The sequence below is a fragment of the Mastigoproctus giganteus genome, chromosome 1 (assembly GCF_048544385.1).
Source record: "Mastigoproctus giganteus isolate SK-2022 chromosome 1, ASM4854438v1, whole genome shotgun sequence".
In the NCBI taxonomy this organism is placed as follows: domain Eukaryota; kingdom Metazoa; phylum Arthropoda; class Arachnida; order Uropygi; family Thelyphonidae; genus Mastigoproctus; species Mastigoproctus giganteus.
In genome coordinates this window covers 258,691,482-258,710,178 of record NC_143575.1, presented here as the reverse complement: position 1 = coordinate 258,710,178, position 18,697 = coordinate 258,691,482, and the positions used below count along the sequence as shown (strand labels likewise).

The 18,697-nt window shown below is 33.9% G+C and overlaps 1 protein-coding gene across 1 annotated transcript in view; it reads right to left on the bottom strand.

Moving 5' to 3' along the window:
* The window catches only part of Mccc1 (Methylcrotonoyl-CoA carboxylase 1), a 57,192-nt gene that overhangs the window by 22,092 nt on the left and 16,403 nt on the right, over positions 1-18,697 (bottom strand). Inside the window, exons 8-11 of the mRNA XM_090369901.1 lie at positions 14,904-14,985; positions 12,260-12,387; positions 10,587-10,770; positions 6,346-6,455 (exon numbers count right to left, since the gene is read on the bottom strand). Coding sequence (XP_090226027.1) covers positions 6,346-6,455; positions 10,587-10,770; positions 12,260-12,387; positions 14,904-14,985 — 504 coding nt within the window. The remainder of the gene's footprint in view (positions 1-6,345; positions 6,456-10,586; positions 10,771-12,259; positions 12,388-14,903; positions 14,986-18,697) is intronic.

Sequence of the window (18,697 nt, the reverse complement as noted above, 5' to 3'; positions counted from 1 at the left end):
ATAAATGAACTATCTAAACAGTGAATGAAAGTTTTATTCTTGGAAATTTTTTACATCATATGTGAAAAATAATATCGGCCAAATGACCACTGCCTACTTGCTCACAAACATATGCTCTTCTCACAGCATTTTCCATGGCTTTTCTCAGAGTTTCAGGAGATATTGCAGCTATCACATGCCGGATGTTCTCTTTTAGGGCCTCTATAGTTTGAGGATTATTGGCATACACTTTATCCTTGAGATAGCCCCATAGAAAAAAGTCTGGGGCGGCCAAATCCAGTGAGTGCGGTGGCAATCTCATATCACCATTTGTTGAAATAATGCAATTGGGAAAATGCTGCCTTAGGAGGTCCATTGTGGCTCGAGCAGTGTGAGCCGTGGTGCCATCTTGTTGGAACCACATATTGTGGTCTTCTGGTAGTTGTGGCATCAAAAAAGTTTCAACCATTGTCCTATAGCACTTTCCATTGATCATCTGAACAACACCATCATCATCATCCTCAAAGAAATAAGATCCAATGATGTGTTCGGCTGTTATGGCACACTAAACCGTTACCTTAGCTGGATGCAGTGGTCTCTGGTGAGTTATTCTTGGGTTCACACGGCCCCAAAATCAACAGTTTTGTTTATTAACAGAACTGAAAATGTGCTTTGTTGCTCATCATCAAATTTCAAATGAAATTCTCATCATTTTTTGCAATGTTTATGAAGGCACAGATGTGTTCCAGATGCACTTGCTTGTCTTAAGGGGCGCCTCCGTAGCCAAGTGGGAAAGAGCAGCAGTGCTTAGCACACACTTCTTGATTAGACCGGGGTTCAAGCCCGTCACCACCAAATACGGAGGATGCGGAAAAGTCAGGGAATGACCACTGCATTTCCCGGAGCAATATGGCCTTAGTTGCTAATGCTCCTAAAAACCAAATAACAAACAAACAACAAGCTTGTCTTAGGGATGAAGGGCTTGGACTAATTGAATCTTGTATGGAAAGTGATGCAAGTCCAACACAAAATTTGCTGCAGCGAGCAATGAGAGATCATAAATTGAGCAGAGTGTCTTCTGGTCGATGTTTGGGGTTGATCTGCAACACTCTCCCATACACATGCAATGTTTTCCTTTGATCAACCACTACGAGGTCTTCCAGTGTGTCTGGCATCAGCAGTTCTCCTTTCTTCAAAATTTTGAACTGCAGTGTAAATTATGTTCCTACTCGATGCCTTGCGAACGTTATAAAATTATCTATATGCTCGTTGCGTTAGAACTACTAACCGATTGTTTTCCAAGAACATTGTGACTATTTTGGTCTGCCGAGCAATTGTGTACCTCTCCATAATTAAATTCTCCAAGGGTTACCATGTAAGATAAACACAAAAAATTACAAACCTAAAAAGAACTAAAAAAGTTATGATTTTTTTTAAAATGGTCAGCTTATTATGCACCACCAGTCACATTATTATGATCACCTACCTAGTATCCAGAATATGTGCCTTTCGCAGCATGCACCGCAGCCAGCCAATGTGAGAGGGACTCAATAAGCCTGCGGAAGGTTGCTATGGATATCTGTGACCATGCAGACTGCAGTGCACCCCAGAATTCCTGTAGGTTCCTTGGTGGAGGATCCACCCATCTGATTTTTCGATCAAGGTGGTCCCATAGATTTTCAATTGGGTTAAGATGCAGGGAATTCGGTGGCCAAGGGAGTAGCTTGAAGTCTTCATCATGCTCCTCAAGCCACTCACAGACAATTCTGGCAACATGGCATGGCGTATTGTCTTGCTGATAGATGTCATCGCCCCCAGGGAACACGGTAAACATGTACAGGTACCTGATCGGCAATGATCGATAGGTAATCATTTGCATTCAGGGTGCCCTCCAGAGGTATCAGCAGACCCAAGCCATGCCATGAAAACATTCCCCCCAGACCATAACACCGCCCCCCACCAGACGGCCCTCTGCCAACAATCGTGTCCAGGTGTCTGTCCTTGGATGTTTCACACCTAATATGCCACCGTCCATCCACTCGGTGGAGCAGAAATCATGATTCATTGGAGAATGCCACCTGTTGCTACTTGGCCGGGGTTCAGTGTCAGTATTGCTTTGCAAACTAATGGCTTTGTTTGCAATGAGCGGCCATCAGCATGGGTGCTGTCACCAAGTGTCTGCTCCGGAGTCCAATGCACAATAGGGTTCACTGCACTGTCATGTTGGAGACCTTTCTGGTGGCCCCACGGTTCATTTAGATGGCCAGTTGAGCAACAGTAGTGCGCCAATCGGTCCTGACCAACTGTTTCAGCTGACGTTCGAATGGCACATGGGGCTCCACAATTGGCATGTCAAGTCGTTAAAACTGTCCCGTTCATCTAGTCTTGATACACTTTTGCCACTGCAGCGCATGAGCATTTTACACAAAGTCCGCTGTTTCAGAAATGCTGGCACCCCTGGCCCAATAGACAATGCATTTCCTTTTTGCAGGTCTGACAGGTCGCGTGCTTTGCCTATGAAAGAGGCTGTTACTGTGTTTACAGATGCTGAACATCAAGCCTTATATGCTTGCGGTGTGTGAACTTGACATGTGCACTGTATGATTCGCTAGGCGTGTCTGATGTCTGCATGAGGAGGTGGCCATAACATCATGACTGGACTCTGTGTGTGTGTATATATATATATATATATATGGTATTTATAAATGTTTGTAAAATATTTTTCTCACTTATGTGCATTAAGAAGGAAACCAGAAAAGGTATTCATTCCCATAAGTTTCATAGAATAGAACAGAATACAATTTTTCCTTTTAAACTACCTCAAAATCTTCCATTTGATCAAGGAATGTCAATATGGATTCCATTAGTGTTAATACATTGGTGATATGCTGCTACTCATCTTTGGACAAATTTGATGAAAAAATTTTGTTAAACTCAAGCAATGGCCCGATGGTGCATGCATTTGAGTGGACCATGGTTCATGCCTGTGTGAATGCTAAATAAGGTTAATTGTATTTATTGTCAAAATGATTAACTATAAACTCCTTTGACCTAGTGGTCATGCTGAAATAAAAACAGGACTTTTTTTTCCCTTTTAATATGGATGAATAATATGCTATTTTCTCAAGATACACTTTATGGAATCATATGTCCTGATACTATAAACTTTTAGGAGCTTACAACTAGCAATACGAAATTAATGTCATATTTATTTTCATCTAGAACAGAAGCTCAACATCTAATTATCTTTTTTTGGTGGGAGGAAGGGGGGGAGGAAGAGTCATGCCTGAGGATGTTTTGGAGGTTTTTCATACATCAACTACTTTGGTCATAGGCATTAGATCATATGGTATGCCAAATTCATATGGTGTTTATTATATATATTATGTCTGCACAAGTAATGTCTGAACCCAAACCATTACAATCAAGTGACCAGTGGTAAACTTACTGTACTGTTATGGAAGACAAAATATCCTGGCTTTGACCATTAAGTATCATTGCGATAGTGCAATGGCATAATTTTCCAATGATAACCTTCCTCATAAAGAACTACAGCTCTGTGGCCTCATCTTTATCAACTATACCGCAACCTCAATAATCAGACCTCAGATTCAAGAGTTTACTATTTCTGCTCAATAGACAATGCGGAGGCAGGCACATATTTAGTTCTAAAGCAGTTGTCTCATCAACTACTACTTCAAAAGGATCGGCAGCAAAAATCATAGGAGCCATGACAATAGGCCAGGCCTCTGTTATTGTAAGAACCTACAGCTGTGGGTCCTAGGACTTTAACTACTACTTCAAAAGGGTCGGCAACAACTGGTTTGGAAGAGTAAAAGTAGTTAAAGTCCTAGGACCTACAGCTTTAGGTTCTTACAATAATTATGCCCTTATTAATTGCATTTTATTTTTATTTCAGGTAAATTGATTTTTTTATTTCAGGTAAATTGATTTTTTACTTACAGTTTCTCCCTATTCTTCCATGGTTATTACACCTGATAGCTCAACTTCCCTACCATATACACAAATATACTGATTTTTACTTTTTTGTCTATTATTTATTATGGTTGCTGGTCTTTTCTGCATTTACCATAGTATCCGGATCCATAACTCTTATAGCTCATTCCTATTTGATAAGACTTTTGTAATTTCATTGCACCTTTATCATTTTTTATATATATATAATTTTGTTTCTCCACACTTTTCTGTCCTCCCAGTCTCCAGTCATCAATTTCCTCTTTTCCATAGCTGCCCTCACTCCTTCCACCATGTGCTTCTAAGTCTTCCTCTCCTTTTCTTTCTAGGTGGTGTCCATTCCATTGCAAAAAGATTGTTCAAGAGAACAAAAACAGAAGGGATAAATGAGGAAAGTTGGTTCTGAGTGTGGAGTTGAACAGTGAATGGATACTTACTGGATTTGGCATGTTTTTGGAATGGTTTGGAAGAGTAAAAGAATTACAGATATCAATTCAGAAGAACAGTATCCATGGAATTATCTAGAGAAGAGGCAAGCAGCAGAAACTGAATGCCTATGAGACAAAGAGTGAGGTCAATAAGAGACAAGTTGTTAATTAACCTGGATGACCACTGAATAGTCTTAGAAGCTAAATATATGGAGCAAAGATCTGTATAAGCAAGAGGTGGTCTAATTCAAAAGATTTAAAGATAGAAATGATGCACAAAGTTAATGTCTAACAACCCACAACACTGATAAAAATATTCTTCATGTTCATTAATATATAGTTAGTTTAATGCTTAACTGTTAAATAGCTATATTTAGCTAAAGGAAGAGTTACTCTCATTTTGAGAACACTTAGGCATGAGGAAAATTTCTTCTAACTTAAATCATCAATCTTCATGATTTAAGATTTTAGAAAAAAACAAAAAACAACAAAGAAATCAATTGCTGCAATGAACTCATAAGCAGAGTTCATGGCAGCAATCTTTTCAGAAAGTTATAACTGACGATGAAACATGGGTATTTCATTATGACTCAAAATGTCACTTTTAAATGGAAGACTTCTCGATTACTAGACGTCAAAGAGGTATGCATGTCGAAATAACAGAAAAAAAATGTGTTCATTTATAGTCTTCATAGTGATGGAATAATTTTCATAACTGACGATGAAACATAAGGATTTCATTATGACTCAAAATGTCACTTTTAAATGGAAGACTTCTCAATTACTAGAAGTGAAAGAGGTATGCATGTTGAAATAACAGAAAAAAAAATGTGTTCATTTATATTCTTCATAGCGATGGTATAATTCATTTAAACTCAACCTTTGGAGTTAAACAGTTATTCACTAATTATTTGAAAATTCTAAGATGGTTATAGAATTCTGCTCAGTGAAAAAGGAAAATTCCTTGCCAAACTGAATGGAATGTTCAATGTGTTAGGTACAAAGAGATACAGAATTACAAAGGAAGATGAACAAAGTGTCATTGTACAAAGAGATATGGAATGTTTAATGTGTTTACGTAACAGTTTGCAATGAACTTTCTTTAAGGAAGCTTTTGCAAAAAAAAAAGTTTATTACACATCTGAATCATTCAACTTATTCATCACATTTAGTCCCTGAACTTCATTCTCTTTCCTAAATGAAAACTCAATATAAAGAAATGTTTCCACACACTGAACACATACAACATGCATTCTGGTATTTTCAAAAGGATAATTATAGAAATGGTTCCAAAAGATATGCAATGGGAAAAGTAATGACTAATGGATATAAATGGTGTTCTGGTCCCCAAACAATTAAGCACAACACAGCACAGCTTGTAAAGGAAAAATCATGTTTAAACTACCTGCTTATTAGCTTTTCTGACAAGGTCACACAAGTTTGATGCCAGAAATAATTCTGGTATTTCTTTGTATTACAGCAAAGCATCCGACTCAGTCCTGCAAAAGAAGTTATTGCATAAACAAGAACATGTTGGGATCATATAATAAACATATAAACTAATTAAATTAAATTTAAAAAAATTAAATGGTCATTTTTAGCCAGCAAGTTATTAATTACTGGAATAAATTACTTGTGTGGGTTGCGAAGATCAGCTGGATAGGTAACTGCATGAGGAGGGGAAACAAATAGCTAGTTTATTTATTGATTTTATGTTTGGCTTTTGCAGCAAAAGCCTGGAGCTTCCTTACACTGTATGACTAATACTAATGATTATATCCTTCCAGAGAGTGTAAGAATTCAATTTATCTTTTCCATGAAATCTGAGATCAACATTTCATTTCACATATTAATGTGGAAAACAAAAATAGAAAAAAAAAAACACAATTACTGTAAACATCTGAAGACAAACTGCTGAAAAAATCAATTGAATGTTTTAAATGGCTGTAAGAATATTACTTACACTATATTCAGAAAGGGACTGATGTAATTTTCGTAAGGCAGCATGTCTATCTGGTCCCCAAACAATTAATTTAGCTATCATTGGATCATAATGTACAGATACCTGATCACCTGTAAAAGTAATTATATTAAAATATCAGTGACAGCATTGTTATTAAAAGCATCAATAGCATTATTAGAGTATAAGAATCAAAATTTTCATTAGCAGCTGAAAACTTTGTTTTTCTATGGCATACTTCAAACAAAATTAATCTTTTCTTAAGTGAATTTCACAAACGTGGTTTCTCTGAGTTTTCAGTAGGGGTGGGATCTGTTCAGTGTTTCTTTATTATATTTTGCAGTTTTATAACAATAAAAACTTTGTGCTTGCATGCTTTTAAATATTAATTCCTTCTTAATTTGAATTGAGTGCCCATCATTAAAGTAATATTGCCAAAAATGAAACCAGAATTTAAAAAAAAAAAAAAAGTAAAAAGAAAATCATTTTTTTATAATAAAGATAAATAATATACCCTCGACATTTGCTCATGTTTCACTTAATTCGATTCCATCATTTTATTGATCAAATTCCAAAGCCAAAATAATTGTCCAATTTTGGCTTTGTAAGGCAAAATTGGACATTTTTGGCCAACAGTGACTGACAAGTGTAATGTCTTCATCTGATTTTCAAAGCTATTTTTGCATTGCCATGAAAACTCTGTCTATTAGTTGGAAATGTTTACTTCTAAAACATGTTCACTTCTAAAAGAGTTAATTATCTACAGTTATTTAGTACTTAAATATAGCCAAAGCTTTTTGCAAGTTATAAGGTTAACTTATCTAAGCAAAATTATAAAATAGCTTTACCACAATGTTCTTGTTTATACTCCGGCACGACCGCCAGGTCAGTGGAGTTTACAATAAATCAATCAATACAAATGTTAATCATATTTAGTAGTCATGAGCTTGAACCCCAATCCACTCAAAGAGCATGTGCTACTGCACTCACACTCTTGACCACTCGGGTACGTCAATTAATCCCTGAAAAAAATAAGTTAAAATAAAAAGGAATCCAAACAGTTTCATCATCCAAATCTCTTATACCCAGTAGATGTACAAGTCACTATGATAGTACAAATCAGTCCTCCTGAACTATCAGCCTTTGATTCATTCTTCTGCATGCTACCCTATTTCCTTTTAGATCATTAGCCCTAGCCAGAGTAAGCTCTTTTGATTTTAAAGCTTGCTTGGCACCATTGATACAACTTCTTCTTAGTCTGCCTCTGGACTTGTTACCATTTTTTTGCTTCAAATAGCTGTTTAGCTAATCTCCTATCTCACATTCTTCAAATGTGCCCATACCATCTTAGGTTTATTTCTTTTACCCTTTGATTTCGTATCTGCTACCCAAAGATTTTTTTATAATTTTCTCATTTGTAAAAGGGTCATTATTTCTGAAGGTTCTCATTTTTTGATCAATTCCTTTATTTCATACCTAGCTCTCAACTGCACAGGATAAAATAATATTTTGTATTTTGGCTAATATAATAAAAAATAAAATTTTATATATAATATTGCTCCAAATGAATTTCTTTAAACTGGCTTCTTAAACATCCTGCTTCCATTATTCTATTATTTTCATGTCTAATCTTCCATTTTCATTAAAGACTGTTTCTAGATAAACAGAATTACTTAAGTTGTTAAATTTTTTTTTTTATTTAGTCTATACTGAATTTTCCTTTTCTCTTCCAAGCACTTCCAACCTTAAACCCTTTTCCATGCTTCATTCTATCCTCACTACAGATTTGCTACATTCATAAAAACTTTTTATTCCTCTCAAAAGATTGGCCTCGATGCCACATTTTTTCAAAAATTTGCATTTCAATCTTATTTTTCTAAAATAAGATTGAAATTGGGAAATATTTAATGCTGGCATCTGCTGTTTGGCCTAAAACCAGATTGTTCTCCCCAAAGGTTACATTTATTATTTCTAAACCTCTTCTCTAAGACAACTACATTGGCTTTATTCAGTAGGGTAATGAGCGTTTGTTTGTTATTTGGTTTTCAGGAGCATTAGCAACTAAGGCCATATTGCTCCGGGATATGCGGTGGTCATTCCCTGACCTTTCCGCATCCTCCGTATTTTGTGGTGATGGGCTCAAACCCCGGTCTAATCAAGAAGCATGTGCTACGCACTGCTGCTCCTTCCCACCTGGCTACGGAGGCGCCTGGGTAATGAGTGAAGTTAGTAATTTCCACATTCAGCTTTATTTCCCTTTTTATATATTGGTACAATTAATGTCTTTGCTCCAACCTTCTGGAACTTGTCCTTTGCAAAAAAACTTTGGTTAACATGATATAACCAGTGTAACTCTACATTTTGTCCTGCTTTCAGCATTTCATGTCTAATTTCATCTGCACTTACAGAATTTTCATATTTCACATTTTCCATGACATTTTCTACCTCAATAATTGAGATAGTATCTAAAATTTCCCAATTTCAATCTTTTATTTGGAATAAATAATCGGAAACAAATGCTTATTGCATTCATTTCCGATTATTTATTTGAAGATATATGCAGTATGGCATAGAAATATTTTGGTCTTGGCGTATTATAGTCTTAGTTGCTAATGCGCCAATAAAATCCAAACCAAACCAAACCAAACCAAAAAGCATAGAAATAGTCTTAATTTGTCATTAGTTAAAAATCAAATGTTGGCTTTAGCTACTGTGTGGACCCAGGACAGTCTCCTGTGACCTTCCCAAGATTTGTTATACTCTTATTTGTGTGCCATTCTACCTCAATAATTGTGGTAACAAACCATTACTTGTGTTTGTTTATTTCTGTTTATGTAAAAAAAGTGTAATTTATAGGTAAAACTATGTAAAACAATTAGGTAAGTTCAAAATAAATATAATATACATTGTTTCTTCAAAACATTTTGGTTATTATTTACAAACCATTTCCTAAATCAATTATTTTTTATGATACTTCATATTTCAAAATACAGTAATACTTCATATTTCAAAATACAATAATTTAATTGTAGCCCCAATTACACTTTGTTTCATATAAACTGGGTAATCTCATGTATGTTTAATTATATGAACTATTTGATTAATCGAACCAACCCTGGTCCTGATTAGTTTGGATAATCGATATTCTACTGTATTTACTCCATACTTCTAAAATATCCTTTACTTCTGGTTTAACTTGAAGGGTATTGTCTCTGATTACCTCGATTATAATATTCCTCATTGTTCTGAGTTTTAACTAAGCAAAAAAAACTTTTTCCACCTGACACTTGTTTTTCATATCTTTTAACAAAACCTTTTTTTTTTTTTTTGCCTAATTCATACAACCCCAGGGGCTCACATCTGGTGAGTATGGGCTTGGTACACCAAGGTCCTGAGCTGGATATCAGCATTCTTCTATTTCTTGGTGATTCCTTTCTACTTCTCTCTCTCTCAGGGTAATTCAGAAATTTTTTTTTCTTGGCTGGTGCAGCAAAAGCCTCAGGCTTCCTCACACCATAGACTAATAATAATAATAATAATAATAATAATAATAATAATAAATATCTTAGCCTTCATGCACTTTTATTTATGTTCCAATAATGATTTATCAGTTTTATTTGCCAAAAATTTTTTATTTTTTCTTCTTTATTGTTTCTTTAACTTTTTGGAGCTAACATATCTTTCTGAATTTTCAGTTCTCAAACTTTTTAATCACACCTCATAATTGAATTTTTCTTATAATGAAAATAAGAACTGCATCTGATAAAGATGCTAAATTGAGAAACACTACCCAAAAAGACAAATTTTTATCAATGATGGTTATGTGAAGCACAATTGATTTCTGACTCTATATGTAGTCTGTTTTACTTATATTGAATGATGAACATCTCTTAAAGCAAATAACTGGAGATTTTTTAATTAATAAAAATTTGAATAAACTAAACATTTATTTAAATTTGAATAATAATAAACTTAGAGTACTAATAATCCTAATTGCTTGTTACTTTGATTGAATAAAAATATTTCTGCAGCAACAAATAATAAGTCCTATTTTTTAAGAACTATTCTGAAGGCATTTTATTTTAATCTAAAGAACATGGAAAATGAAGTAGTTACAAGGTTTGGAAAGAGGTGAAAAGTAAGAGGACTAATAAAAAGCACAGTTTATTGTTTGTTTCATTGCATTAAAAAAAATTTAAATTTAAAATATGTAATTAACAAATAAGATAATCTGATTATCATACCTTGTCTAACACCTGTATCTATACGAACATGAGCAGATGGCAAAGGTGTGGAAAGATAATGAAGATCTCCAGCAGCTGGCATAAAATTGTTTTTTGGATCTTCTGCATATATTCGAGCTTCAAATGCATGTCCATGTAATTTTATATCCTCTTGAGTTACGTGAAGCTTTTCTCCGGAGGCAGCCTTAAAAAATATAAATAAATGTGTCAAGTATTTTTCAGAAAGTACATATCCACTTGCAAATACAAACCTATAAATTATAATGGGAATTGCAGTTTTCCTTGAATGAAACCATTGACAGCAAGAACAGTATTTCCAAAAAAAAAAAAAATGAATGGAAGGTTAAAACCAAATATATATTCGATTTTTTTTCTTATATAAGAAAATGCTTTTAATTTATAATAAACATATTTACTGTAGTAACACCACCCAGATTATGTTCTAAAGGAGTTAATCCTTCTAGTCATTATTTCGAAAACAGCCCCTACAGCTTCATACAACAGTGTATGACAATAGGGCATGTCCCCCCCAGCAAGGGAAGTAAGAGCAATTACTTAGGGAAAGGATGCAAAAAGTTCCAAAAATAAAAGAATAAAAATAATAATCTCATTTTAATAACTGCCCTTTATATTACAATAAACTTTCATATCAATATTTTTTGAAAAGCAATATGAAAATAATTACAAAATTATTTTTATACTGCTTTAAAAAACTGTGTCCAATATATATTTTTAAAAAAACTGTGTCCAACAGTAAGGAGAGGAATACACACAAAAGATACTCTAATTAGCAATATAAAAGGCAAAAATTGGAGCAAAATACTGATCGATAGGATGTTCTACTCAGATATATCAATTTTAATTTCTGAATCATTGAATCTTATAACTTTCCATTAATTCAAACTAACATGGGATGGTATAGTCTTTGAAATTTTATACAAAACTGAATTAAATGCCACACGTTTGTTTTAGTTCCAAAATGACAAAGTATTTAAACTTGCATTAATGACAAAAAAAATAACAAGGTGGATTAAAGCAAGGATGTAATGCCATAGTTCTTGGTCAGGTTGGCATAAACTTCACTCTCCATGGATTTGTTTTTTTTTTTGGAGGATTTCATCAAAGATATAGTTTATATTATGCAACCGAGTCCTTGTATGACCTATGCAATCACATCACTGATGCTGTTCATGCATATACTGAGTCATCTGAAAGAAATGTTTAGGTGTAGTACTCAACATATCTTGAAAATTTGAGTATTTAACAATATTTTCAAACTAAAGTCCCATATCAATATGAAATGGAAATTTGTATGCCCTTGTAATAATTAGAGAAATAAAATGGCTACTGCTGAGAGGAATGCATAACATCCTTCTCAGCGGTAACCATTTTATTTCTCCAATTATTACATTAGATTTTCTAATTTAATTACATTAGATTAGAAAAATTAGCTTTTTAAAAAGTCAATTTTTTTTTGTGCTGGCACATAAAAATATTATACCTTTTAAAATCCTCTTTAAACTTCTTAAAATCTCCTTTTTAAAATCCTCTTTAGTCTTTTTATTAATCTCCTGACATCCTATACAGTCAGAAAATTACTAAATATGAAATTCTCAATAATTAGATTTCAACAGGTAAACAACATCTAACTGCTACCAAAACAAAAAAATTACCTGAAGCTGCCACTCAACTAAATCGACTCCTGTTACCATTTCTGTAACCGGATGCTCAACTTGCAATCGTGTATTCATTTCCATAAAATAAAAATTGTGATTTTGATCCATAATAAATTCGACAGTTCCTAGGGGAAAAAAAAAAAAAAAAAATGAAACTAGTCAGTATTAATATTTCACCTATAAAAATATAAGCTAAAAATATATAAACTTTATAGAAAATTAAATATTAAGAAATTATCTGACTTAATTTTACTAATACACTTTCACGTTATGCTGACAAATGCTCTGCATACTTAATTAAATTCAATTCTCATTTACTACCAGCTAAAATATCCTTTACATGAATTGCAGGAATAAAAATTATGCACAAGTTTATATAATTACTTTATTTTAGCTGTATGCTACAGATCTGGTAAACTCAGCCACTGTTCACACCAAAAAGTTAGGAAAATTAAACATTTAAATGAAATTTAAATGTTTAATTTTCCTAACTTAATTAAAAAACATAATTGCAAATAAATTATTTATTATGTATTTTAGTATAGTAATGGATAATATTTCATTATTGTTGCATGTTATGTGCATTTGGAGCAAGGATGAAAAGCTTTCCACTGCTTTTCTACTTTGAGAATCAGTTTATGGGGAAGTGTACCTGATAGCTGTCTCATTGGTGTTTTGTACAATATTAATAGACAAGTAATTAGTAGTAGTAATGGAGATTTGTGATGCAATAAAGCAAGCATATGATCTTATGTAGCATCAGTCAAAAAAAAAAAAAAAAAAAAATTCACACAACCATTCCCTCTAAACATTTGTCCAGTTCCTCCTTGAATTTATTTAAACTATCAACTTTCACCATGACAGATGGAAGTTTGGTCCAGCAATTAACCACCCATTGGCTAAAGACAAATTTTCACACATTTATTCTACAACCGTCTTTCCTCAATTTGAATTTATGCCCTCTCAGGTTCGTAATCTGAGCAAGCGGAAGAATCCCATCAGAATTCAGTATGCTCAACCCACTCAAGGCCCTATACACCTCAATCAGATCACCTCGCAGGTGCCTAGTCTCCAGCCACTGCAATTTGCAGAACTTAAGCCTTTCTTGGTAAGAGGACCCCTATGTTCCCCTCATCAATCTTGTTACCCTTCTCTGTACACGCTCAAGCAACTCAACATCCTTCCTAAAATGAGGCATCTAGACCTGTACGCAGTACACAAGGCATGGCCTGACCATTGCCTTATACAAAGGGATAATCACCTCCTTTTCCCTACTGGAAAAATTCCTGTATATCATTGGCAATACCCCATGATCTGCTGTGGCAGCCTGTCTGCACTGATCAGAAAACTTCATATCTGACTGCACAATTACTCCCAGTACTTTTTCATTTTCTACCACCCTAAGTGTAGTACTACATAGTTTGTACAATTCTTTGGACTTCTACCCATATGCAGTACTTTGCATTTGTCAATGTTAAATTTCAGTTGCCACTTCTCAGCCCATCTGCCCAAATTTTGCAAGAGTGCCAGAAAACTGAGAAAGCATATTGTTTGTGGGATTGATTGGATAATTTTTCTTGCCAGCATAGCTCTCTGGCAAAGCCACTTAGTGATCATGGAAGTGGTATGCAACATATGGAAATACTGCTCCTCTCAGTTAGGGAGGTACTGCAACTATTTTCCCAAAGGTTCTGCTGAAATAATTCCGTCTTGGATGCAATGGTTCCTAGTTTCAGCAAACTCTCCATCAAATGCATCACCTCTCCAAAGCATCTGTAAATTTTATTATTAGGTTGAGTTGATGAATGTTCTTCCAAATAGATGAAGTCTTGAGGCAAACATTTTGTTCATTGGCTTTGTTTCTGCACAGGATGATAGAGAGTGTTAGCAAAAGTCCTCAGCCAACACTAAAAATACTCCTCCCATTCCTATGTTATTATGTTGAATAACTTACTGATATGATCAAGAACTTCTAAGGCAGCTTTATGCAACAATGTGCACTCGTCCCATGTAAGATCATTTCTTTCTTTCCTGATGCACCTGGAAATGTTGCACAATGGTGCCTCTTTATTTGCCAGATTTAAGGGAAACCCAAATAATGAACCTGTTCTCCCTCCTGTTAGCAGTATGGTAGACTAATTTGTATGATAATGTATTAGCAGTATTCAAGAGAAAATCACTTTCCAATCAACCGTTTTTCAAGCATGACAATTTAAAGCTGTATTTGCCTTAGCAAATTTGCAGTTGAATATTGCAAATCTGTTAAGGTAAAGGATTTTTTTTTCCCTCATTTTCTCCACCTTTTCACACCTTAGTTTTCTGTCTCTTCCCATTTTTCTGTGGAAACTCAGGTCACATGGTATGAGTGGGGGGTGTGTGTCTGTAAACTGTCTGTCTATGGCTTGTTAATCTGCAAAAGGAAAACTCAGTGAAAATCCTAACAGAAGGCCACTTCCAGAAAAAAACACCTCTTCTGAAAGGTAGATACAGAAATTGTAATCTGTCCAACCTGTCCTGGTTACAGCATGAATAATGGAACACCAATGAAAAACTAACTTGTTACTTTGTTATTGGTAGTCATTTCATTTATTTTTCACTAGAAATTATGAACTATGAAATAACTAGGATAAATCTCAGATACCTGCTCCAACATAACCAACAGCTTTAGCAGCCTTAACAGCTGTTTCTCCAAGATTTCTTCTCACATCCTCTGTCAGTCCAGGCTACAAAAAAAAATTAATTAATGGAATAAATAAAAATAAATATAAGTCTTTAGCTTTATCAAAATATGCAAATAGGATGATTCATAATTAAGTGCATTCCAATCATGATGAATTTGGAGTTAAGTTAAATTCTGAGATAAAAATACCTATTCAGCATTAGATTCTCAATGATTTTGAGATTATAGTACTACAAAGTTTGCAGCATGTGTGGTCCAAATGCAGATAAAGATAAACCTCAACAATGCACAAGGGATAAAAATAAAGAAATAAGGGAGAGAAAGAGAACAAGTAAGCAATAATAGATAATAGAAGAAAAGAGATAAAAAGGAGGGGGGGGAGAGAGAGAGAGAGAGAGAGAGAGAGAGAGAGAGAGAGAGAGAGAGAGAAGAAAGGATAGGTAAAAAAAAATATTGTATAATAAATAAAAAGCATATAAAATTAATCAAGAAAGGATGTTGCTGTACAACTCACAACCCTGGCATCTTAATCAGGTGTCAACCACATGATGAAGATGACGATATTGCTGTTATTGCAAGAAATAACAGCAATATCATGTCTCTATTTCTGACGTAAAATTCATGGCAATAAGAGTAAAAACAAGTTATAAGTATAAGTTTTAGATTAAAATTAACAGAAATGAATATAAACCAAAATAAATGCAGTATTTGACAGTTGACATAGAAACAAATACAGATCTGAAATTTTAATTAAAAAAACATATAAAATGTAAAATGCAATGAAAAATTTTAGTGTTTCATTGCATTTTGAAATGCAATGAAGCACTTAAATCATACAATTACAGTATGTAGTTATCTACATACTGCAATTGTATGATTTCATTGAGCAGCAAATATGCATTAAATTTTGTTTCAAATTATGGAAAAGTGCAAAACGAACCCACAAAATGTTAAAAACTTGTTTTGAAGAAGAGTCTATGTCTTCAAAGACTTTTCAGTGGTTTGCAAAATTTCAAGGGTGGTAGCTTGTTTGCCAAAGATGATTCTTGCTCTAGCCACCTTTAAATTTTAAAAAGGATGGATCAATTGCACATGTTAGAAATATGATTTCAAAGCCAAGGTCATTATTAATATTTAATTTATTCTTCCTTCAATGTACTAAAATTACTTTGGCTGTCAAAGAGATATTAATCAAAAAGACTATACCAAGCTTTTAAAAAAAAAAAAAGTTATTACTAAAGGCAGTGAATACAACAGACAAAAAAATAACAAAAATAATCCTTCCATCACAATATTTCATATAAAAACAATAGAAAAATGCATTAAAAGTTAAAAATAAAAAATAATAAAAAATGTCAGAAACAAAATTGTAAAAATTAACTTCTCGCACCTTTTGGAATCCCTCATATTATTAAATCATATCACAACTAGGTTGTTAGCTCATACACTTAGGGTGTTTACCCACCTAACAATGAGGAGAATCTCTGAAATGGTGTCTAGATAGATTCACTGAAATGAGGATAACAGTATAGTTCTCCTTTTATTGAAGTGCTACTCATTTACAATATGCTTCAGTAATGCAACTTGTTTTTATTTTATTTTTTATTCTATTAATAACAGAAGATCCATTACATATAGGTTGAATTTCAATTTTCATTAAAATTCACGAAGAAATAAATAAAGTACTGAGAAATTAGTTATTTTGGATTTTAGGAGCATTAGCAACTAAGGCCATATTGCTCCAGGAAATATGCGGTGGTCATTCCCTGACCTTTCTGCATCCTCCGTATTTGGTGGTGACGGGCTCGAACCCTGGTCTAATCAAGAAGTGTGTGCTATGCACTGCTGCTCCTTCCCACCTGGCTACGGAGGTGCCTACTGAGAAATAGTTGAGTGTATATTATGTTATTAGACATGTGCAACAAATGAATTACTATTATTACTAATACATATTACTAGTCACTTAACTAGTAATTATTTAATGTGAAAAGTTAGTTACAGTCGAACTTGGTTATAACGATCACGGAAATAACGAGATCGTGCTGTAGCAAGCCAAAATGCATAATGATTTTAATTTACACATATTCCCATACTCACTATTATAACGAGCCTACCACACGGATATACCGAACAAATTTTGGTAACTATACAGACATTCTTAATTGCGTGGGTAGTTGAAAAAACCCAATTCTTGGAATAGATGAAAATGAAAAGGGCGATTAGCTTTATGACCATTTGCATCGGATTAGCGGCCAGTTTATGACCTTGTCCTTCCAGGGACGGAGACTATACAATAGTGTATTGGTGTTCCACTTGTTGCATTACCCTATTTACAGATTGTCTTTACCCTATTTACAGAATGAATACAGATCTTGTATTCACTGAACCATTAATTTATTTCGGGACTTCTAGAAACTTTGTATGCATTTCGAGACTTCTAAGAACGTTGCATGCATTTTGGGACTTCTAAGAACATTGTAAGCATTTCGGGGTTCTAAGAACTGTGTATGCAGATCAATTTATCATTTAAAAGTAAAATCAGTTAGAAAAGAACTCTTCCTTTGGAAAATTGTCTACTAACAAAAGAAAGTGTCTCTCGATTCGTGAAAAAAATCGAAATTATTTGTGAGTTAGAATGTGGTGCAAAAAATGTTGAGATTTGTAAAAAGTTTTCTTTGTCTTCTTCAAGTGTATCGACATTTTGGAAGAATAAAGGTGTTTACACATCAGCATTGGAAAAGAACATAACCAAAAAAAAAAAAAAATTTAGAAAGTGCGAGGTTACAAATATTGAAAAAGCATTGCTTCAATGGTTAACTACACAAAGAAGTGCTGGATTTTCAATAGACGGTCCAATCTTGAAGGCTCAAGCAGAAAAATTTGCTAAACAATTGCTTGACGAATTGACGAATTGGTCATGAAGATTTTGTGTGTAACAATGGTTGGCTGGATCAATTTAAAAACCGACATAACATTGTTTATGCAAAAATTAGTGCAGGTCCAATAATGACCTAGACATGATACAATTTGGGATTAAGAACTACGATACAGTATTTAATAACCTTAAGGACTGTAGACTTGGCAGTAATGATAATTTATTCTCACTAGATGTTACCTCGTTATATATGAATGTAAACATTGAATACACATTAGATATTCTTTGGGATATGTTAAATAATAACTCGATACCGATTAATTATACGAAGCTTCCTATTAAGGAAATTTTTCACTTAAACTCTTAGTTGAAGCCAACTATATCACCTTTCGAGACAAAGTATACAAACAAATTTTTGGTTTGCCAATGGGATTAAGCCTGAGTGGCCTAATATCGGAGATCTATCTCTCAACGATTGAACTTATACATTTGATGCCTTTTCAACCCCTTATCACATAATATGGGAGGTATTTAGATGATATTCTAGTCATTACCAATAGTAGCACTATCCAAGACATTTTACATTCATTTAATAATATTCATTCTAGACTCAAATTTACATTGGAGAGGGAGAATACGGATACTAAGTCATTAAATTTTCTAAATTTCACGCTTACTCGGGACACGAATAAAATCCAATTTAACATCTATCGTAAACCTACAAACACCAGTATGCTTCCGCATTATAACAGCTATCACCCGTTCGGCTACAAAAGGTTGATTATCTTTAATCAATTTCTCAATGCTTATAAATATTCAACGACGGAATCGGCTTTGGGCTCAGAAATACAAATATTAACCAGCAGATTCTTAAACAGGG